Source organism: Biomphalaria glabrata, chromosome 11 (genome assembly GCF_947242115.1).
Source record: "Biomphalaria glabrata chromosome 11, xgBioGlab47.1, whole genome shotgun sequence".
In the NCBI taxonomy this organism is placed as follows: domain Eukaryota; kingdom Metazoa; phylum Mollusca; class Gastropoda; family Planorbidae; genus Biomphalaria; species Biomphalaria glabrata.
Genome location: NC_074721.1, coordinates 36135224 through 36158756, shown reverse-complemented (window position 1 = coordinate 36158756; position 23533 = coordinate 36135224). Strand labels below are relative to the sequence as shown.

Sequence of the window (23533 nt, the reverse complement as noted above, 5' to 3'; positions counted from 1 at the left end):
GTGATAGATCTTTATGGAGACAGCTTGCCGCCCAATGGGTTACTGAATGAAGGGGGAGGGTCTAAGTAACCGACAGACCGACCCGCCTACACGTAGCTCTACATTCAGCAAATTACTTCCTGAAACTGCAATAATGCAATAAGGATTTTGTTAAACAATAGTAGAAAATAATTTGGGTATTATAATACAAACATTATAACACAAACATTATAATACAAACATTAGAACACAAACATTATAATACAAACATTATAATACAAACATTATAACACAAACATTATAACACAAACATTATAACACAAACATTAGAACACAAACATTAGAACACAAACATTATAATACAAACATTATAACACGTATTGATAAATAAAGGAATATTTTTGTATAGAATCAAGCAATGTCATTTATTGTCATTAGACACACAAGTATTGACTTCATAAAACTAATAATGTAACAGGAATACAATATTTTACAATCAATCTATATTATTCTATATGTTCATCTTACCCAATGAGTACAGAGGAAGGTAGTTGGGACTTTGTCCACCCCCCCCCCCTCTTTTCCCGCCCCCCACCCAAAAAAAAAATATTGTTCTAGTAAGGCCAATGATCTTGTCAAATACTCTGATTCTTTTTAACAAATGGGCAGTATCCCTGTCTACACTGACTAAATATATATATATATGTATTACAATGTGACGAAACGATCGTAGTGATGTGGGATGGTAGATGAGTGGCAACGCCCTGTTAGCTAGGGGGCTTGAGATCGAATCCCGACTCGAGCTGAGTAATGTTTGCTGATGGCCTAAAGGCAGCGCAGGAATATGCTATCGTCCAGTCTTGCAGCCCACATATCAACAAAGGAAGGATTATGTGCTATTCAAAAAAACTAAAAAAATGGTCTTGATCTGTATGAATAACATGCCACTGGTAGCATACAAATTTGATGTTGTTTTATAGCGCAATTCACAGGGTGATATACAATGTTTACTATAAATGAATGTAACATATTACAAATATTAAAATGTTACCGATATAGTGATTGCAGTGGCTCATGAATTTCTAAATTATGTCTAGGTGAGACATGGTTAATATTTTGGCGCTGCACATTGCAAGCATCACAATATTAAATGCTTTCTAATTACAGAGAAAGCGAGCAATTTAATAACAATCTCAAACGTCGTTAAAATATGTGAAAAAAAAAGTATTTTTTTTCATATTAAAGGGATTTTCCTTCAGCAATAATTATATATTGTTTAACGTAAATATTGCCCTCATTAAACAGTATTATTTATTTCTATTGTATCTCTTACTTGAATTTAATAAATTTTGTTTTATATCTAACTAAATATGTGTATTGCATTATATGTAGTTTCAAATGAACTATACGTTATTGTTTGGGTGCACGGATGGAGGTGAAATCTGCTATGTAATAAGGAGACATAAATACGTCATTTGATCATGTCACGTGATCAGCAATGTCTAAGACCTAAGAAAACTGTAAAACTTATTGCTTCAGAGCTCATCGTCTCAGTAATACAAAGTGGCGTCATAGAAGCTACTTACAAATTTTTATAAGTACGTTTCGTCTCCGCTTTTCTTGGGAGGACACGTGTTAGTATAAACAATATAAATGATGTAACTAAAAAGAGGTGCGGAAAGATTTACATATTTTTCTACAACAAGAAAATGAGATCATACATTAATATTGCTTTGAGATTTTTTTTTCGTCACGGGATAGTCTTACGCAATCAAATATGAATATATTATGCCAAAGATTTGGGGGGGGGGAGTTTATATCATGTATATAATACATAATAAACTAGGTATTCTGCAAAGACCAAGATTGATTCAGTTGAGTCTCTAAGACTAAAATCCTTCTATCAGTTCACACAAGATAAGATAATCCTGAGTGTCAAAGTTTCCACAACTCAAATTATCACACCATGGTTCACTTCTCGTGATGTAGCGCGTGTTCAATATGGCGTCTCGCTTTCTGTTGTCTTGGCAACGGGGAAGGCTGCAGCAGCATCCGTCTCCTCCGTTGAAGGTGCAATTTGCCTTTTCTAACAAAAGAAATACAATTTTTTTTTTCTAACATTTATCTTTGAAATGTTTTTATCTAATCGTGGACAAACTCAGTATATTGATATCCTCGATCTATACACTTGACAACAGTCTGACTAAGACTTAATAGAGCCCGGATCTAGATATAGATAAAAATGTATTAATGATTTAAACATAATTTAGATCTATAAATTATTTAAAGCCATAGCTTGGCTTCTGACAGCTTGAGGTGCAGTTTTATTTATTACGCATAACATCGTATTACATTAAGAAGCTGATCGGAATACACCATAAAATACACAAGCACCACAAATCCTAATCCTGTTCGTCAAGTAATCGTTAGATTAAACGTGTAAAATAAGACATACGATTTCTAGATCTAGTCTAAGTCTAGTCAAAGTCTAAAGGATCTAGTCTAAGTCTAGTCAAAGTCTAAAGGATCTAGATCTAGTCTAAGTCTAGTCAAAGACTAAAGGATCTAGATCTGCAGTAGAAGATGGATTGATGACTAAAGATGATTAATAACATAGAAACAACCTATTCTAGATAATATTGCTGCCTCTGAGTCACTGGACATAGACTATATTAGGTGTAGATCTGAAAGACAGACAGATAGATAGATAGATAGATAGATAGATAGATAGATAGATAGATAGATAGATAGATAGATAGATAGATAGATAGATAGATAGATAGATAGATAGATAGATAGATAGATAGATAGATAGATCGTGGGAAGCGTGGTCGAGAGGCCAAGTGCGCTTGAACTTGGCTTGGCTCGAGGTTCGACACCCGACTCGGGCAGAGTTGTGTTTACTGAGCGCCTAAAAGTGCCTAAAGGCAGCACGAAAACCAACTCCTAGATACCCTCTCCTTTCCCCCCCCCCCCCCCCCCACTGGTCCACAAATGAGATTGGACCAAAAGCGCTCTGAGCATACTATGGGCATGAAAGAAGCGCTATATAAAAGCTACAGTAATAATAGATAGGTAGGTAGGTAGATAGATAGATAGATTATAAGAATGTATATAGAGACTTACAGACTTCCAAGAGGCCCATAATGTCTGTAGATGTGTGAAGTAAAAATTATCAAAGACAATGCCTTCACCTCTCTTCAGCCTGTTGTCAAAGACACAGCCCAGCACCTGTGAGAAGGAGAGACTTACAAGTTAAGTTGTGGCTACTTTGCATCACGTTGTTTACTTTAGAGCCTGTGGTGCTGTGTGTTGGCTAAAGAGGTAATCTGAGATAAGTAGTGTACATGTTAGTCTAGCTGTAACACAAATCTTTGATGTACAAACGTCTGAGTCAGTGGTTCTCATCCCTTTTTTTTAACTGGTGGGAGGGGCTACATAGGCCTACATTTCCTTAACGTGTCTCACGGGTCACAATTGTCGAGTCCAATGAAACCGACCCTCTGCAGCCTCATTGTGCAGCGCAGGAAGGTTTTGAGGAACCTACTAGCATGAAGTCAAGGGCTAGTTATGACGCGAGGGCCGTGGTTTGACCAGCACTGGTCTAAATGAACAAGTATCTAAGAAGTAGAAATAACTGTATGCATTTTTTGTTTTACTTATAGCCTCTGTTGGAGAATAGAAACAAACAGTGAATGATGTAATTCTAGCTGGCATACATTTCAACAAGTAGTTGAACAATTATTCTTTAATAACAACCATCCATAAATCAGTTTTTTCTTGTTGTTGTTTTTTTTTTCAATTATTTTTTTTTATCTGTGAAGTTTTACATCTTTTAATATTACATAATTTAAAAAAATAAACCTTAGAATATCTTTTTTTTTTTTTGTATGATCTTTAAGGTCAGGTCCTGGCAAGTAAAGTTCGTCTGCTTATGTGGCCTGAAGCCACTAGCATTCAAATGCTTCAAAATATCTTAAGTATTTTTTAGGCCAGGTTGGCTTAAGCGTTTTCTTAAAAGTTTGAATAACACATTATTTTTCAAGATTCGAACTTATTTCCTAAGGTTAAGTCAATTCCTCCGTTACTATAGGTATACCTTATGGGTATTTGTGTTTGGGAAGTTACAGCTACATTTAGTAATATCATTTAGTGGTGGCAAAAAAGGTAATCATGTAAACTTTCTAAGGAACAGAAATGGAAAAACTTTCGCTTTTGAGAAATATATAAAGGCGTGTAAAGTCTTCTTGTTCAACACTAAAAACCCACCGGTATAGAGGTCGCTGTCATGCCAAGAGCCAACAGAACAAAGCTTGTTATATGGCACAGCCAATGACTGGCTGGTTTGTAAGGGAGATAAGCGTCCATTAGAACCCAGTAACCTGTAAATTTGGCAAAAATAAACACAGTTTTTAAGGCAAAGCTAGTTAAATTTTAGTTAAAATCTAGTTAGATACAATTAGTAGATTGAACATCTATATCCTACAGTGCATGATTGCTCTGTACGTTGTGAAGAAGAAAGGCTGACCTTTGACTCATTCACCAAGTTCTCTTCATGGAGAAACATCTGATCTTATCTTATATCTTATCTCATCTCATCTTATATCTCATTACTTATATCTTATCTTGTATCTTATATTTTATCTTATATCTTATCTTATATCTTACCTCTTATCTTGTATCTTAACTTATATCTTATTTTATATCTTATATATTAAATCTTATATTGTATCTTATCTTATAGCTTAAATCTTATCTTATCTTGTATCTTATATTATATCTTAAATCATATCTTATACCTTATCTTGTATCTTATCTTATATCTTAAATCTTATCTTATATCTTATCTTATATCTTAAATCTTATCTTATATCTTATATCTTGAATCTTATCTTGTAGATTATCTTATTGCTGCTTCAAAAGAGAAGGCTATTACGTACTATGCATTTACGCGTCAATGAGGCCGTGCGTGTTAATCAGTGAAATAAACTCCTCTAAGTTGTTGGTTTCCCTAGCCCAGGGATTCTCAACCTGTGAGCCGCGACCCCTTTGGGGGGTCGATTGACGATTTACCAGGAGTGGCCTAAGACCATCAAAATGTGGAATGTTATTGTCAACTCTTCTATTGCTGTATGTGTGAGGGTGGGTGGGGGGTCGCGGCAGAGTGGAGAATTGTAAAAAGGGGTCGCCGAGCTTAAAAGGTTGAGAAACGCTGCCCTAGCCGATTCAGACGAGACCAATTGTGTAGAGAATGCCTGAACACTGACCTGCGACGTCGAAACATGTGGGCAGTTTAGACCAATAGGCCGATGCCACCACTCAGGTCGTGACGTAGGACGTTGGATGTGGCAACGAACTATTGGTCTAAACTGCTAGAGGTTGCGACGTCGTAGGTCAACATTGAGGGTTCTATAACGACTGTCTCGATTCAGGCCCTCCTTCCATGCACTAATGACTCTGGGAAGAAGCAGCACTTGTACGAATTTGGCCTAGCATATGGACTTAGAAATGTGCCTTTATCTTTGTGTCTTTCTGACTGCAACTATAACTACAACTACTATGTGAATCATAGAAAAGGCAAAATATTAAAGGCACAACAGCAAACTTTTACATTCCAGTGTACTAGAAGATTTTTGTTGTCAATGCCTAATATTCACATACTCTTTCGGTCATAGTAAAACAAAAATGAAAAGAATACAATTTGAATCATTTTGACACTAATCTCGTTCAACAATTGTTATTAAAATCTCAGAGAAAGCGCTTGGCTTCTGAACCGAGGGGTCCCGGGTTCGAATTCTGATTAGGGCTGTGATTTTTTATTTCGGGATCTTTGGGCGCCTCTGCGCCCACCCATCTCTAATGGGTTCCTGACATTAGTAAGGGGAAAGTAAAGGCGTTTGGTCGTTGTGCTGGCAACATGACACCCTCGTTAACCGTGGGCCACAGAAACAGATGACCTTAACAATATCTGCCCTGTAGACCACAAGGTCTGAAAGGGGAGCTTTTACTTTTTTACTTAACCATGAAACCTACTCATTATTTATTTGCCGTTAGATTTCTATGAGCCTCAGAGGATATAGCAACAAAAAAAAATTGTTTTGACTTGACACCCCCATGCCAAGGTAAGATTTGTGTTTTCTATGTTATGAGAACATTATGTAGGAATGTGTTTTATCTTATTTATATCACGTATACATCTAGCTAGATGCTGTTTTGTACAAAGTGAAATTATCGCAAATAATAAACAAGGCAACTTTAATTTGTTTCGCTAAATGTATTATGCCTAAAAAAATGCTTTTTTAAAATTGATTATTGCATAATGTCGTCTGCTGGTTAGCTGACCTAATCACTGACCTCTCCAATGATTGACTGATACAATGGTGTTAAGTACTGTTATAAAGTCTTCGAAAACTAAAGACACCGCCCAGTGTTTGTCTTCTAAATAAATAGATAGACTCCTCACACAGTCCTGAAAACAGAATTAGAGATTTTCATGTGAACAATTTAAATGCATGTTTCTATAACATTGAATACATATGAAAAGCTTGTTACACAATTATATCAAATCCTCTCTGTGTGTTTAAAAATTGTACACGTTATTTCTCCCACACCCATTCTCCGATCAAGTTGAAATTTTGTATAAATATTCGTTGGCATTGATAAGACATGAATCAATAAAAAAAAAGTTACCACTTAGTCAGGTAATTAATTATTTTGTTTGATACCGATAGTGAAATTAATTCTTCGGTAAACACAATTATGGCTATATGTCTCCTTAATCTGAACTTTATGTTAAGCAATTGATATATTGAAGATGTATCATTTAGGCATAATCTTAAACAATTTAGTACAGTTATTGTAAAGTGGATAAAACTTTTTTTCGTTCATGGGGCTTAAAATTTTATCAACAGCCCACCCCCTCTAATTTTTTGATATGTTCAAATATTAGTTTGCAAAAATATATATGTATAGCTTGTTAGATAATTCTTCAAACCTGCTTTCACTTTACTGTGACTAGCATTACATTCGTTTTATTTTATTTTTGACTGCTTTGAACTGTACAACGATTTGAGCAAACTCAATCAATTGAGCCGTGTCGCTGTTGTTCTCAATGTTGACACGTCTGTATGGGTTTCAGTGTTTACTTGAGTTAAGTAAAGGTCAAGAACTATAACTCATAAGCAAGAACATTAACTCGTGTTGTATACTTGACGATGTGGTGGCTGAGTGGTAATTTGCTTGACTTCCGAACCGAGGGGTGCCGGATTCGAACCTCTGTGTAGATTGATTTTGATCTACTTGTTTTTTAGTACGCTCCGAGTCCACACAAGTTAAGGTGGTGTGGTTGGTTGTTAAGCTGTCCACATGATACTCTCGTTAACCGTTGGCCATAGAAACAGATGTCATTGTCATTCACATCAAGGTGGTACCTTACTTTAACCCATTCAACTGCGGTTTTGTAATACAATCTGTTCCGCCACAACTAGGATTGATAAACATGCATGACTACATTAACATATGAAATGCTTTTTTTTTTTGTAATGTCTGTAGTATATATAAGATAGGAAGACAGAAGATCAAGCGAGATGGCTTCCTAGCAGTGTGGTTTAAACTCTGAACTTTTGCCTCGGTTGTGTCGGGTTCGAACCTTGCCCATCGTTATTCCTAACATTCCTGCGGGAGGCTTGTGTTAGGAAGTAATAATCTTCAACTGAGAATGACCAAGCAAAATAAATCCCTTAAGTGAAATGACTCAATGTTATAAATTAAATTGATACATTTGCAAAGAGAATTGTGAAATAAAATGTAAATTTGCATATGACCATCCCAAACTAGTTTTTACGCCCCTTTTAAGTACTGTTTTATATTTATCTTCTCAGAGATATTGAAAAATTATGGAAGAAGATCTGATTTTGGATCATTTTTAGATTTTCTGGAAGAAATAGATTTTGGATAATAAAATCACAAAAGAACTGTTGTTATTGGCAACAAGCGACGCGTCTGTCAACTTATGATCCAACAAAAAAAAAAAAGTCCATATTGACATGTACCTACATGAGTAAGAAACAACATAACAGCCACTGAGTAACTGATGACAAGGCTCCAAGCTCCGCTCTCGCCCTTCTGGTCAGGCGTTAGAGTTACGTCCATGATTTCCCAGAGTCCACGCCACAAGATGATACCAACTGTGTCCACTACAAGTACCGTGAACAGTGCGTCAGCTGCCTTGGCATATTGACCTGTCTAACGAGAAGTGACTTGTTATGTTGGTTTTAAAATTGCGTCACATATAAATACCTAGTAGCCTGTTATGTTAATTTAGAATTGCATCAAATGTAAATAGGAGGCGCGGTGGCTCAGTAGTAAAGCGCTTGACTTCCGAACCATAGGTCCAGGGTTCGATTCATGGTGAAGACTGGGATATTTACTTTGGGGATCTTTAGGGCGCCTGTTTAGGGTACCGAATCAGAAACCCTTATTAGTAAGGAACCATGCTGAGATTACTCCCTTAGAGCAGGTGAAAGGAGGAGGGCAGTGAGTTTTAAAGTCGCCTTGCCCCCCGCACAAGGAAAGAACAAATGCCGCACACGAACCAGTTCTCTCTCTTTCAAATCCTTGTCCCGATCGCCCTTCATACAGAACGCGACCTTCTTTAGGGTACCTGACATAAGTTGGGGAATAGTAAAAGCGGTTGGTCGTTGTGCGGCTTACATAGCACCCTCAGTAACTGTGGGCCACAAAAACAGATGACCTTTACATCATCTGCCACATAGATTGCAAGGTCTGAAAGGGGGAACTGAAAATAAAAATCATATATAAATAGCTAGTAACATGTTGTGTTGGTTTAGAACTGCATCGCATATAAATAGCTAGCTAGCTTGTTATGTTGGCTTAGAACTGCATCGCATATAAATAGCTAACTAGCTTGTTATGTTGGTTTAGAACTGAATCGCATATAAATAGCTAACTAGCTTGTTATGTTGGTTTAGAACTGCATCGCATATAAATAGCTAGCTAGCTTGTTATGTTGGGAACGTTCTTTAAAACATACTCGATCCCAAAGTTCAACGTGAATGGCCAATTTCCTTACATAACAAAAGCACTGGTATACAATGACACTTTAATTTCCTATGGCTAAGTCTGGCAGCGCTTACGGACGCATTCAAGCGAGAGTGTGGCGAAATAAATCGCACCGTCTGCACACCAAAAAGCAGCATCTACTATGCAGTGACTCTCTCAACCTTCCTGTATAGATCTGAGACGTGGTTGCTATAGTTTTGGTATCGCTGTGATGTGCTTTGTATCTCGTCACTGTAGTGATTCACTAGGATATAAGATACAGCAACCATGTATGGAAAACTTTGTCATCTAACGATATACTAAAGCTGAGTAAAAACATAGTTCTAATGGGACGGGATGCGTGGTCGAGAGGCTAAATACAGTGTACTTGGCTTGGCTATCCATGATTGGGACTCGAGGTTCGACACCCGACTCAAGCAGAGTTGTGTTTACTGAGCGTCTAATGGCAGCACGGAAAAACTTTCTCCCAGATATTAATTCATTACCCCCTCCCCCCACTTATCCGGAAACAAGACTGAACCATAGAGCTCTGAGCATGCTATAGGAATGAAAGTAGCGCTATATAAAAAGTATAATTTAATTATTTATTTTAATTAGATGTCATGCTATATTACTTACAAAGAAATATCAAGCTGACTTACTGAGACCTCAAACAAGGTTGGAATGGTGAAGTGATTCTCAACCGGAAAGTCCATTCTTATGGTGGAAGGCGTTGATGCTGTGGTACGATGGACGCGTAGGATGACCATGACCATTGAGGCTAGTAGACACGACACTACGGCATTCAGCAGATAGATTCCAGTGTACTCATCCAGCAGGACCCACACACAGCGCCACTGGTTGATACATGCCCAGCACATGACGTAGCTATACACCTGTGCGACGCAGCACTGGACAACAATGTTCTGCCGGACAGTGAAATCCCTGAGGTTGTCCTGCAGAAATGTGGCCAGGAAGTAAAGAGAGTAGCCCACTGCTCCAGAAATCCAAGACGACGCCACTGGATCAGGTGGAAACAGGTAGTTCTCAGGTATGTGCCATGAGTTGCACCAGTACACCGTCACTAGTGGCCCCAGCCAGAAATACGCCAACGCGAAATTGAGTATCCTATGAGATAAAGAGATGTCCGAGTGGGGAACATCCTCTTTATGCGGTATCAGCTTCTCCAAGGCAGAATCATCTTCTGAGATGCCTCCGTCTTTTTGTGACTTCTCTGTCACGGCGTCGTACAAGTGTGTAGAGCTTCCCTGGGGAGCGGGGTCGGGCGCTTTCAGGGGTGAAAGTTCGTCCAAGGAAGACTCCTTACTTTTATCAGGCATGGATACCGTTGTCTGAAATAACACTGATAACAAGGGCTACCATTTGAAGCAGGAATCAAATAAAATCATTAATGTATTCCTTGATTTTGTATTAAGCATTACAACAGAAAATTGGTCCATTAAAATATTTATTTTCAAAATCTTTCACAGCTGTAAGAGCTAAAAGTCTTCTCAACATATTGAATAGCTCTTAACAGCTTACGTTTTGTCCAACCTCTTACTCTGAGCCGCTTAAAGCAAATAAATGTTGTAAAACAATCATTGGCATTCACCTGAATTCAAAACACTTATACATGCATGTCATCGAAATATAGAGTGGTGAAAATAAAATTTCACATCTTCGGAACGTACTGGAAAACTCTGAAAATCTGGCACAGTTTTTGTTTCGAACGTCACTTCCTGTACTCCTCAGCGCATGCATTTTAAAACGTAAAACATTGCGAAGTAATTCTTTTTTTAACAGTTATGACCTTTTGGTTTATTTTTTATTAAATCTGTTACGTAGATTTCACACAGATTTAGAAATCAAGTTTGAAACAATATTAGCACTTCCAATGTTGAGACGCATTGACTTTTGAAGCAACAGGTAGATTTTCCTTTTTGAAATGTATAGTTCCGCTGCGCTGACGAGCCAAGCAATAGATTAAAATAAACTTTCTGAATAGACTTGAAGATAGTCGTGACGTAAGACTGTGCCATTTGTATCTCGTGACGTCATATTGCCTACTTACGCCAACTTGATAACGAAAATGTGTCTATTCAGCAATTAGTTGTGGCACACTTACATAATCTTTTTGTGATCCAACGATTAATCCAAGTTCTGCGACTCAACACTAAGGATATAAAAACATATAACTAATTGAAACCTTATTTATATTGATAAATTTGTGACATTTTAAATGTAGAAGATGAACTGTTGGTTCAATTGTTATGTTACTGTATCTTGAAGTTGGCGGTGCTTACACAGCACTTTGCCCCACCATTAAAATGTCCTAGCCTAGCGTTGGATCTTATCTCACACCTCGGTGTTTACTCAACGATGTCCAACCTTCGACCAGCCGGAATTGTTGGAACGTTTAGTCATCATAGGAAGACATTGGCCTGGTTTCGTAATCAACTTATTAGCAATGTCATTGTTGACACCTCGATTACTTTATGTTCAAACCTAAACAAGATGGAGAACGTCACTAACAAAAGGGGGGGGTGAATTGGGGAGGGGGTCCAATTACAATTCAATTTTTATATTTTTGACCCTAATTATGGCTCAATAAAGTGAATTATTTAAGATAGCATTAACGGTTTTAAAAAAGGTTAAATAAATTAGGGTAAAGATTATCGATAACTTTATTACCTTGAAAGTGCCACATTCTCAAGCGTTCTCTTTAATCTCGTTTCCATTATTTTCTTATATTTCAGTTGCATATTTTGTTTAAAAGTACATAGATCTAGTTTGAGTTTGCGGAGGCATCTTAAAATCACAACCTTGCCCTGCTGACAATTTGGCCGAGACCAACTTACAGCGCTCCCCCAAATCCCCTGGCCGACGGGAAGATGCTCTCAATATTGCTGTTTTTGTTTTGTTTCTTTTTGTTTCGGAAAAGGTTGAGAAAAACTGCATTTTTAAAAATCTAATATATATATATATATATATATATATATATATATATATATATATATATATATATATTATATATATATATATATATATATATATATATATATATATATATATATATGTATATATGTAGGCCTATATGCTGTAAGCGCGTTTATGCTTAGGTTAGGGTTTGGAAAAAAATCGACCCCCACCCACTACAAAGTTCTGGATCCGCTAGTGACTCAAGGCCCAGCATAGGACACTCTCTCATGGTCCCGCGTTCTGCTAAGGCCGCCTCTGATAAAGGATCATTGGAGACTGAAATAAGTGACTGTTTTACAACGAAATAATAATGCTTTTTTTTAAATGGAGTAACAATGATTGGTCTCAAAATAGGCAAAATGATAGACAGACAACATTAATCTAATGTCTTTTTCATTTTCAGATACTTGATAAAAGATTTAAGAAGAAACTGACCTTACAAATGAACTCTTGAGTACTTGAGTAGACTTTTGACGTACATCTGTGAACAAATGATCACGGAATAATGAGCAGTAACACAATTACGAGTAGAGGTACTCACGATGATGACCATGCTAAATATTAAAATGAGGGCTTATTAGCTGACACACACTGAAGTCTGTATATTAAAAAACTTATAGCATCTTACCGCCAAGTACTGCAGTAATATACAACATGTTGTATCGATCTCACTGTGTGCATGTGTTTGGCCACACAAATCTCAAATCTTACATGTGTGTTGAGAGTGGCACGTATAGATCAAACATTTTTGTAGGGAAAGAGGCAGTGGTCACTTTGTTTTTGTAAAAGAGGCAGTGGTCACATTGTTTTAGTAAAAGAGGCAGTGGTCACATTGTTTTTGTAAAAGAGGCAGTGGTCACATTGTTTTAGTAAAAGAGGCAGTGGTCACATTGTTTTTGTAAAAGAGGCAGTGGTCACATTGTTTTTGTAAAAGAGGCAGTGGTCACATTGTTTTTGTAAAAGAGGCAGTGGTCACATTGTTTTTGTAAAAGAGGCAGTGGTCACATTGTTTTTGTAAAAGAGGCAGTGGTCTCATTGTTTTTGTAAAAGAGGCAGTGGTCACATTGTTTTTGTAAAAGAGGCAGTGGTCACATTGTTTTTGTAAAAGAGGCAGTGGTCACATTGTTTTTGTAAAAGAGGCAGTGGTCTCATTGTTTTTGTAAAAGAGGCAGTGGTCACATTGATTTGTAAAAGAGGCAGTGGTCACATTGTTTTTCTAAAGGGACAAGGGTCACATTGTTTTTGTAAAAGGGATGATACATTTTTTGTAATTGAGAAAAAAAAAACATTTTGTAAGGGTTGAAGGTTTCGTAGAAAGGTTACAATTTGTATATCAGAGAAAGTCTCTACTCGTAATTTGAATTGTAGAGTATTACATTTTTCTGTTAGAGAGAATCTTATGTAAGGGATAAAACTACATCTTATGTAGGGGATAAAACTACATCTTATGTAGGGGAGACAACTACATCTTATGTAGGGGATAAAACTACATCTTATGTAGGGGAGAAAACTACATCTTATGTAGGGGATAAAACTACATCTTATGTAAGGGATAAAACTACATCTTATGTAGGGGATAAAACTACATCTTATGTAGGGGATAAAACTACATCTTATGTAGGGGATAAAACTACATCTTATGTAAGGGATAAAACTACATCTTATGTAGGGGAGAAAACTACATCTTATGTAGGGGATAAAACTACATCTTATGTAGGGGATAAAACTACATCTTATGTAGGGGATAAAACTACATCTTATGTAGGGGATAAAACTACATCTTATGTAGGGGATAAAACTACATCTTATGTAGGGGAGAAAACTACATCTTATGTAGGGGAGAAAACTACATCTTATGTAGGGGATAAAACTACATCTTATGTAAGGGATAAAACTACATCTTATGTAGGGGATAAAACTACATCTTATGTAGGGGATAAAACTACATCTTATGTAGGGGATAAAACTACATCTTATGTAGGGGATAAAACTACATCTTATGTAGGGGATAAAACTACATCTTATGTAGGGGATAAAACTACATCTTATGTAGGGGAGAAAACTACATCTTATGTAGGGGATAAAACTACATCTTATGTAGGGGAGAAAACTACATCTTATGTAAGGGATAAAACTACATCTTATGTAGGGGAGAAAACTACATCTTATGTAGGGGAGAAAACTACATCTTATGTAGGGGATAAAACTACATCTTATGTAGGGGATAAAACTACATCTTATGTAGGGGATAAAACTACATCTTATGTAGGGGAGAAAACTACATCTTATGTAGGGGATAAAACTACATTTTATGTAGGGGATAAAACTACATCTTATGTAGGGGGTAAAACTACATCTTATGTAGGGGGTAAAACTACATCTTATGTAGGGGATAAAACTACATCTTATGTAGGGGAGAAAACTACATCTTATGTAGGGGAGAAAACTACATCTTATGTAGGGGAGAAAACTACATCTTATGTAGGGGATAAAACTACATCTTATGTAGGGGAGAAAACTACATCTTATGTAGGGGAGAAAACTACATCTTATGTAGGGGATAAAACGACATCTTATGTAGGGGAGAAAACTACATCTTATGTAAGGGATAAAACTACATCTTATGTAGGGGATAAAACTACATCTTATGTAGGGGAGAAAACTACATCTTATGTAGGGGATAAAACTACATCTTATGTAGGGGAGAAAACTACATCTTATGTAGGGGATAAAACTACATCTTATGTAGGGGATAAAACTACATCTTATGTAGAGGATAAAACTACATCTTATGTAGGGGAGAAAACTACATCTTATGTAAGGGAGAAAACTACATCTTATGTAGGGGAGAAAACTACATTTTATGTAAGGGAGAAGTGAGAAAGTTACATTTTTAATGTGTGTGTGGGAGGTGTAATTTTTCTTAAAAGAAAAAAAGCAGACTTCTCTGTTGTATCAAATTTTAGTGTTATTTATCAATATCTTGATAAAGCATTGACTTCATATAACAAATAAATTATTTATTTTTCTTTCAGAATTTATGACGGTTCAAATCGTTATTTCCTCCATGCTAAAATGAAAAAGTTGTTTTTTTTCCCTCAGTTTTATCTAATGAAACATAATAAATAAACCACAAGTCCACCTAGATTGTACAAATAAAAAAAAGACCAATTTTGAGTTTTAATACATTCCTATTAGAAAAATTCTAGGAACGACTTGGGATCAACTCACATAAAGTAATGCCTGGACATCAGCTGTGGTCGGAACGATGTCGCTTACTGAGACCATTTGTTAAAGAAGGCTTCAGCACTGACCTGCAACGTCACAAGCTGTGGGCAGTTTAAACCAATAGCGCGTTGCCACGTCGCACAGACCTGTGGCGTGGCAACAAGCTATTGGTCTAAGCTGCCCACAGGTTGTGACGTTGCAGGTCAGTGTTTAGGCCTTCTATAAGGATTGGTCTCGCGCCCACAGAGCACTTACCCCCCCCCCCCTCTCCACGCAGCTGATGTATCCAAAGGAACGGCAAGAGCCGAAACAGTTTGAGATCAGCAGTGTCGTAGGTTCTACCAGAGTGTAGTACTGATTTCTGCAAACTGCCTAATGGGTCGCCGGCCCTGAAGCCCTTCCCATGATTGGGTATAGTTGCAAGGCAGCAGAGGTTGGAATATAGTTTGCCTTCTGCTAGTCGGATAGTCTGCCAAATCTAACGAACCTATCCTGCCCGAACCTTACTGGCTTAGGCGCCAGTTACTCACCTTTACCGCTTCTATCAGTGATAACAATATTCGCTGGACCCAATATCAGAACCACACTTAAAGTTAAAGCCAGCAAAGGCCAAGAGTTGGACTAGGTGACTCGATTACTGTCAGGGGTTAGTAATTCAGACGCATGCCATACGAAGTATTTCCAAGGAAAACTAGTTTAGAAAGAAAGAAAGAAAGAAAGGAAGGAAGAAAAAAAAAAGTTTGTAAATTAAATCTAGATCTAGTATTAAAAATTGTGAACTATGCTTACAATTACAAACGAATTATAGATCTATACACATAGTCAACTTACGAAAGGAAATCCCGTAGAAATTTTAAAACAAAACAAAAATTTTATAAGTAAAAATGTTTCACGAATCAATTCTCATATAACTTCAATTAAGCTGTTCAACTCACAAACCCATATCTCTGTGACCTCTATATTTTATCGCATCTTATCTCATCAATTACTGACGCTCCTTCAAAACAGGCGGTAATGATGTCCAACTAGTGTTAATATAGTGCACACTGCATGCTAACGTCACGAGAGATTTTAAATTTTGCTAAGTCGTTGGTTTGATTGAGGCAACCCGTTCCTTTCTCTAATGGCAGAAGGAAAGGAGGAGCATTTGTACCTCTGACGCAGACGTGATCAAAGTCTGTTGTGGGCTTAAATTTAATTTAATTATCTTTGTCTAACGTAGAGACAGTTTTTTTTATAAAGGGAAAGAGTTTCAAAATGTCTGTGCCGTGGTGTTTTATTGTTTTTTATTTACTGGTGTCTTATTTTAAGCCTCTTAATATACTCATAAATACAAGTAGAAATAGATAAATGACAAGGCCGATTTACAAAACACACACACAGGCTTTATTCCACCATATTAGATGACAAACAGCAACCCACACTTCCTACTCCGCTAAGGGAACTAACTCTCACACAGCATTACATCATGTATCAACAAAACCCAACTGACTTCTGGTTTGATCTTTAACGTTCCTACTCCGCCATCTTTTAAACTCGCCCAATTGGACTGCCTTTAACAGAGATCTAAGCTTAGCTTCAAGATCCGAATGACAGCCTTAGATCTTTCTGACTCAATAAACGATCGTGCAGAACTAAATAGAATTGGACTGACTTTAACAGAGATTTAAGCTTAGCTTTAAGATCCAAGTGACTGCCTTAGATCTTTCTGACTCAATAAACGATCACGCAGAACTAAATAGAATTGGACTGCCTTTAACAGAGATTTAAGCTTAGCTTTAAGATCCGAATGACAGCCTTAGATCTTTCTGACTCAATACACGATCGCGCAGAACTAAATAGAATTGGACTGCCTTTAACAGAGATTTAAGCTTAGCTTTAAGATCCAAGTGACTGCCTTAGATCTTTCTGACTCAATACACGATCGTGCAGAACTAAATAGAATTGGACTGCCTTTAACAGAGATTTAAGCTTAGCTTTAAGATCCAAGTGACTGCCTTAGATCTTTCTGACTCAATAAACGATCGCGCAGAACTAAATAGAATTGGACTGCCTTTAACAGAGATTTAAGCTTAGCTTTAAGATCCAAGTGACTGCCTTAGATCTTTCTGACTCAATAAACGATCGCGCAGAACTAAATAGAATTGGACTGCCTTTAACAGAGATCTAAGCTTAGCTTCAAGATCCGAATGACAGCCTTAGATCTTTCTGACTCAATACACGATCGTGCAGAACTAGGGCGTGGGATCCAAGCCATAAAATCGAGATGCAATAAAAAGATTATATAGGTATCGCTTTGGCCTTATCACAAAAGAAGAAATTAAATAAAAAACAGGATCAGAATGGCGATCAGGCCCCACAATGACATTCTGACTGACCATTGTCTAAAAAAACCTCAAGCTTAGAGTGTACAGCCATATCACAAGATACAAGATAACAAGGACTCGCAAAGACTTTTCTTCAGGGAACATATCCAGGGAACAAAGCCAGGGAACAGATCCAGGGAACAGATCCAGGGACAATAATGACACAGACAAAAGTGTTGATGGTAAGATAACATGAAGGAATGCACAGACCTGTCAACGAAATAGATACTAATCCCAACAGAAGACAAAGAAGACAGAGACAGAGACAAAAGATAGAGAAGAATGGAGAGTGATGGCCAACAGATCATGCGTGGTGCCCCAACGATCCAAAACAATAGTGGAGTGGAGTAGAATCACAATGTTTTGTTCATTCCATTTTTTTTACTCAATCTTTTGCTCTCAAAGTAGCGCCTGCCATTTACCAAACAGCCACAACTACTCTCGAAACCAAAACGCTTATATTATCAACAGCGTCATTCTATGTCGGAAGTGGAAGTTAAACAAAAAACATGAACTCCATCAAATCAATAGTAGCCATTGTGAACTAGTCTAGATCTAGATCGAATCCAAAGATTGAAACATAGAAGAACTTGTGTCAATTCAAAGATAGAATTAGAAGATTAGAAGGTTAGCTTCTAGAAGTTCACTGATTCAGTGATTGAAGACTTAGGTTCTACTTCTAGGAATCCACTGACAGAAGATCTAGCTTCTATGAATTATTTACACGCTCTAGATCTACACTAGGTTGGCGGAAGAGAGAGAAAAATAAATGGTACAAAGGTTGCAACACTTTTGTTCATATCATCATCTTTATATCATCATCTTTATATCAACATCTTTATATCAACATCTTTATATCAACATCTTGACATCATCTTTAATCAACATATTTATATCAACATCTTTATATCAACATCTTGACATCAACATCTTTATATCAACATCTTTATATCAACATCTTTATATCAACATCTTGACATCATCTTTAATCAACATATTTATATCAACATCTTTATATCAACATCTTGACATCAACATCTTTATATCAACATCTTTATATCAACATCTTTATAATTTAGTGTAGGATTTAGGCTTGCTCTGTATTCCGATCAATCTTTAAATCATTTGTTTCAGTATAATTGTAGTCATTGGCCTTCTTCTTTCAATAATCGAACTCTGTATTTAAAATTATATTTCAATACGGATCCAGACACCACGATGTTGTAACAATATTTCCAAAAGTTCACCAAGAAATGACTTAATGTCTTTTAGCACTCAATTATTCTAAGCAATTCTGATACTTGAAGAACAGATTTTCTTGTGAGCCCTCTCAAGTATCTGTGTTTTCATAGAAATCTTTTGTTAAAAATATTTTTCTTCTTTTTTTTAAACTGCTCCTGTGATAAGCCTTGCCTTGTAGGTGTTTATGACTGTCTAACTTCGACAGATTACTCTGGAGATGTCTGGGTTTCTTGTACGGGTGTATTCGATGTACTTAACTAACAGGTAACAAGACATACACATGTAACAAGTAGGAAAGACTAAGTCCAAACCGTTATACAAACTTAAATGACGTTTAGTATCGGAAAAGGCCACAGTCGAGATACTGTCTGTAATATCACGTGATCCCTATGAAGTCTTAACACCAACTGACTATATGTACAGCAAAAATCTATAACCCAACTAAGTCGTGACGTCACTAAATGTCGCGTTCAAAGTCCGCCAACTATGGTGCGTCTCTTTACAAACTAATAACACTAACTAAGTGTCTCACACTCCCTCGAGAAGTGTCCTGATCACTAGTTTCATATATTATATGAGATGACCTGCGCTGTGGATTTTCAGATCAGGCAGCGCTCCATACAGTGTGTCCTCGGGCCAGTATCGTGTTCAGTCTTCTTGGTAAATATACAGCTTTGAAGAATATGGTCAGCATTCTCTAGACTGGAGACGCTCCTCCTGGGCTGATTTTGCTGGTTCGTTTGAATTTAAATTTGGATCGCTTTCATTAGTATCTTATAAGTAACAGACGTTCGTTCAAATAAGGATTATTACGTCCAGCACGTATACAGGTAAAGGTCATCTGCTTCTGACCTTTACATCATCTGCCCTATAGACCACAAGGTCTGAAAGGGGAACTTTAAGTTACTTAGGTATGCATGCGTTAATCATCAAGTTGTGCATTTTGTTTAGAGGATAATCAGCTTGAAACGAAAATTGTAATTGAATTTTTAATTTTAGTTATTGTTTATTTTGTTAAATGTTATTTTATCTTCATTGTTTTGTTTCTTTCTATTCAGTTTCCGGGGACTAGAAAACAAAAGATCTTCAATATAGTCTAACTACGAAGCAAGAGATTATTTATGCTGTAAAATGACAAAATGTAATGAGCCTGGAGTCAGTCCTGTCATCAAAATATTCTAAAGAAACGTTACATTGTAAAAAGCATATTTCCAAAAATGGCTGTACGACATTTGTCTAACTGTGGTCATGGAGACATTATCAGGATGCCTAAGCCTGAATATATCTTCAGTGATGGACCCAGTTCAGATAAAAGCATTGAGCTCTGCAAGAGGCAGGATATCTGTTGCCTAGATGACAAAGACATGCCCTTCTTGCCTCACAAGTTGTCACAAATCTACCAGACCCACCAAGACAACGGCGACGCGCCAGACTCGCTGAAAGCTTGTCCAAAGTCGACTTATCGAGGTTGTCTGCCCATCCTGGAGAACTGCAAGACACATCAAGCGAGGAAAATACCGACAGATCACTCCTTGGCAATAGGCTCGCAATTTAGTAACAAGAAAAACTATAAGGCCGCTGTAGATAAGAGATCCCCCAATAGCTTTACTGCGTACCCACCAAGAAAAGCACCAGATTGCATGCTAAAAGCCGATACTAGAGAGGAAGACTTCAAGGTAGAGTGTCGTCCTGTTTCCCTGACAACAAAACCATTTCCGGAGAAGTGGATGTACGTGAGAAGCCAAGTTTCTCAAAGCCGCGAGGAGAAATGCTTCAACAAGCAATTTTCCTTCCAGAGGTCAAGGTTTCATCACACGAGTGCACAGGCAAGCAGACGACTCTTCCCGACGTTAGGGCCAAGCTGGATCCAACCTACGTATGAGGAAGAAACGCTCAGCTCGCATCTGCTGACGCGCAAATCACATCAGGCCCACAAGCCGTCAGTGTCTGGAAGAAGCTTGGAGGAGTCGGGTCATCAGTTGACAGTCAGAGACCAAATGATGTGGACAAAGTCAACATACTCAGAGCCAACAAGTTATGTAAGTTGAATTATTGAAAGCAGCGAAAATCATTCATCAAAATATTCTTATATGCGAACGAGTTTCTGAATAACTTTCGAGGCCGCCGTAACTCTCGTTAAGTAACTGCTTAGTAGACTTATTTATTCTTGAATAGCTTTAGAAAGAGTTTGCCGCGTATTTTTTTTAAATAATTCTAAAATATACTTTTTTCTTCCTTTCACTTAATACTAACAACAAAGTGGATTTTTTTTTAATTTCTAAATATTGAACGATTGAGGTTAGCAACTCTGAATAGGGTTTGAGGTTGTTTTTTTTTCAAAGTTATCTTTTTTTATTTCATGTTTATCAGCGTTTAAGAAGGTATGAGTAGGTTTGAGTAGATTTTCTTTTCAAAACAAAACTTTTCAGTGATTAAGAAACCAGTCCTCCAGAGATATATGTCTTCAAGAGATGCGTTTTTCAGAGATGAATGTCTCTAAGAGAAGTGTTTCTCGGAGAGATGTGTCTCGTCTCTATGAGATGTGTTTTAGAAAGATGTGTGTCTCTATGAGATGTGTTTTAGAAAGATGTGTGTCTCTAAGAGATATGTTCCTCAAAGATATGCGTACTCCTATTATTAAGCACAAATATATTCAAAGTCGACCATAGGATATTTTCGAATCTAATTAACAAACTAATTCTTCTCATGAATTATTTCCCTTCAGCTATATCGAATTTAAATTGAACCAATTTATTAAAAGCTCCGAACACAAATATTAAAGACAATATATCTAAACTTACTGCATCTCACCAAAATGAACTATAAATGAGAACTGATCAGTGCTTCTGTTAATGTACAAATAGGTCAAATCTGAAGACCTTTTAAAGTTGTTTTTTTTCAACTTGAAATTAGTAAAAAATTTTGTCTTTTATCTCTAGCGTGACTTCACGTACATGGATCGTGTCGTCCGATGGTTGCGCACAGTTCCGTCAAATCCTTTGGTGAACAAGATAGACTGTGAGAGTACTCTGCAAGAGCCATTGTCCAGGAATTCGCATCTCCCGTCACCTAGAGCAAAAGCTAGTCCAACATTGTCTCAAGCGGAAGCGATTAGAACACCGAACAATTCTTTCGTGTCGCCTTTCGATGTCCTCAGTTCATCCCGATGTCTTCCTGGAGAAACTTCTGGAACAGTTTCCCCCGCGCAAACTGCGCCAACAGTAACTGGGCCTTCGTCACTCCAGCCGCACCCTGCGTCACTCTGTGTTAGCCAAACATCCGTTGCGGAGATGGGCGCCCTCGCTAAAAAACGCTCCGAGACTTCCAGAAAATTGTATCCCATAAACTCCGTCTCGTATAACAGCGTGGAAGATATGGCGCCCTATGTGTTAAACATGTCCCCACGCCCTCCCAACCCAAGCCCATGCACTACAGATTCCGACCGATCTACCAGGAGGGCGTCCAGCCCTTGCGACCTGATTGCTGGTCACATAGATGGTGTGAGTTTCGACTCCAGCGAATGTACCTTTGACAATTTCAGCATCCGAGCTTTCATTTCCCCTAAAATCCTTAGTCCTTATACAGTGACCGCCAAAACCCTAAAGCTCCACGCGCAGCCCAATGTCAACGTCAAATACCGAAAGCAGAGAGCTGCACAAGCGCCACCTGTCATTCGTCTTGGTAAAAGAAAGCCCAAGAGAATCGCAAGCAACAATGTCCATACGAAACTCAAGAAACGTCGAAGGAAACCTATCGCCCCAGCGCCGTTAGTTCGTCAGGTCAAAAAGAAGAAGCCTCGAAAGTCGTCCAAGAAAAAGAAGAAGAAGAACCAGGCCATCAGCTTGATCAACAAAGCCATCGTCCTGCTGAGACACCGCAAGAAAAAGAAGCCAGCCGCCGTGAGGAGACAGTTAGTGTTGAAAGATCTCAGCCCTTGCCCTGTGTCGCCAGGCGCCAACAGCGATTCAATACATGAGACCTTTCAAAAAGTGGTGGGAATGACGGCTCAGCTCAGACTTGAAGGAAAAAGACGGTCCAGCGATGTTGGAACTAGCTGAACTGTTGTTTTTTTTTTACAACTGACTCATTTCGTAGGACTGACCACTGACCACTTGTCTTAAAGAGCTCATTACATTTCTGTATGTGTTTTGATAGTGTAGCTATGCCAAAATAAATACTAATACACAAATGATCTAAGTCAATAGAGAGCTTTATAATGTTTGTTCCAGTTTGAGATTGTAAGATGTAATCAAGAAAAAACAAAAAATAATTAAACAAAAAAAACCTTTTACGCAGTGTAATTGATTCGATTTATTAAAGTATTTTTTTAAGTGGGGGAAATACCTCAATTCGAACTCATGGCTCAAGCGTCCTCAAACACCCTAACCACTCTGCTAGTAAGGAGCCTATGAAAATAGAAGATCGTTTAGTTATCGCTTGTATAAAGCTAGTTTGAAGGGGCCACATATTAATGGGACTGATTCAGCTTAGACTACCACTTCAGTTTAATACAATTTCTTTACCTTGTTAAAGATACCAAACAAAATAATTAATTACCAATAGTTCATTAGGAAAAGCGGTGGTTGAGGGGTTAGGCGCTTGGCTTATGAACCTGAGGTGCTGGGTTCGAATATCGGTGAAATGGATTTTGAATTTCTGGATTTTTAGGGCGCCCCTGA

General features: G+C 37.6%; 4 protein-coding genes across 8 annotated transcripts in view; 2 read left to right on the top strand and 2 right to left on the bottom strand.

Annotated features, from left to right (window-relative positions):
• Window positions 1-4361, bottom strand: part of LOC106075791 (macrophage mannose receptor 1-like) — a 52620-nt gene extending 48259 nt beyond the window's left edge. Inside the window, exons 1-2 of the mRNA XM_056003807.1 lie at window positions 4249-4361; window positions 3106-3210 (exon numbers count right to left, since the gene is read on the bottom strand). Coding sequence (XP_055859782.1) covers window positions 3106-3124 — 19 coding nt within the window. The 5' untranslated portion in view covers window positions 3125-3210; window positions 4249-4361. The remainder of the gene's footprint in view (window positions 1-3105; window positions 3211-4248) is intronic.
• Window positions 4362-8080: 3719 nt separating this feature from the next.
• Window positions 8081-12659, bottom strand: LOC106074883 (uncharacterized). 2 transcript variants are annotated; one of them, XM_056003808.1, is made up of 3 exons: window positions 12454-12659; window positions 9702-11212; window positions 8081-8219 (listed from the first exon to the last, which is right to left on the bottom strand). In XM_056003808.1, the coding sequence occupies exons 2-3, from the start codon at window positions 10377-10379 to the stop codon at window positions 8175-8177; spliced, it is 723 nt and encodes a 240-aa protein (XP_055859783.1). In that variant the 5' UTR covers window positions 10380-11212; window positions 12454-12659; the 3' UTR covers window positions 8081-8174. The 2 variants fall into 2 exon arrangements, with proteins under 2 accessions (XP_055859783.1, XP_055859784.1); XM_056003809.1 differs by having other exon boundaries at window positions 8087-8219; window positions 9679-11212.
• Window positions 11419-14898, top strand: LOC129928973 (uncharacterized). Its single transcript, XM_056045584.1, has 2 exons — window positions 11419-11445; window positions 13408-14898. The coding sequence occupies exons 1-2, from the start codon at window positions 11419-11421 to the stop codon at window positions 14896-14898; spliced, it is 1518 nt and encodes a 505-aa protein (XP_055901559.1).
• A 3071-nt stretch (window positions 14899-17969) lies between these two features.
• On the top strand, window positions 17970-23145 carry LOC106062389 (uncharacterized). Of its 4 annotated transcripts, none has more exons than XM_056004895.1 (4): window positions 17970-18384; window positions 19020-19118; window positions 19913-20893; window positions 21794-23145. In XM_056004895.1, the coding sequence occupies exons 3-4, from the start codon at window positions 20072-20074 to the stop codon at window positions 22910-22912; spliced, it is 1941 nt and encodes a 646-aa protein (XP_055860870.1). In that variant the 5' UTR covers window positions 17970-18384; window positions 19020-19118; window positions 19913-20071; the 3' UTR covers window positions 22913-23145. The 4 variants fall into 4 exon arrangements, with proteins under 4 accessions (XP_055860870.1, XP_055860869.1, XP_055860868.1 ...); XM_056004894.1 differs by having other exon boundaries at window positions 17970-18392; XM_056004893.1 differs by lacking the exon at window positions 19020-19118.
• Window positions 23146-23533: the final 388 nt, after the last annotated feature.

Coding starts and splice junctions, on each gene's coding strand:
- LOC106074883 (XM_056003808.1), bottom strand. CDS start 10,379: ATGCCTGATAAAAGTAAGGAGTCTTCCTTGGACGAACTTTCACCCCTG. Junction 8,220..9,701: donor CAACCTTGTTTGAGGTCTCA/GTAAGTCAGCTT, acceptor CTCGTTAGACAG/GTCAATATGCCAAGGCAGCT.
- LOC106062389 (XM_056004893.1), top strand. CDS start 20,072: ATGGCTGTACGACATTTGTCTAACTGTGGTCATGGAGACATTATCAGG. Junction 20,894..21,793: donor ACTCAGAGCCAACAAGTTAT/GTAAGTTGAATT, acceptor TTTTATCTCTAG/CGTGACTTCACGTACATGGA.
- LOC129928973 (XM_056045584.1), top strand. CDS start 11,419: ATGTCCAACCTTCGACCAGCCGGAATT. Junction 11,446..13,407: donor ACCTTCGACCAGCCGGAATT/GTTGGAACGTTT, acceptor TTTTTCTGTTAG/AGAGAATCTTATGTAAGGGA.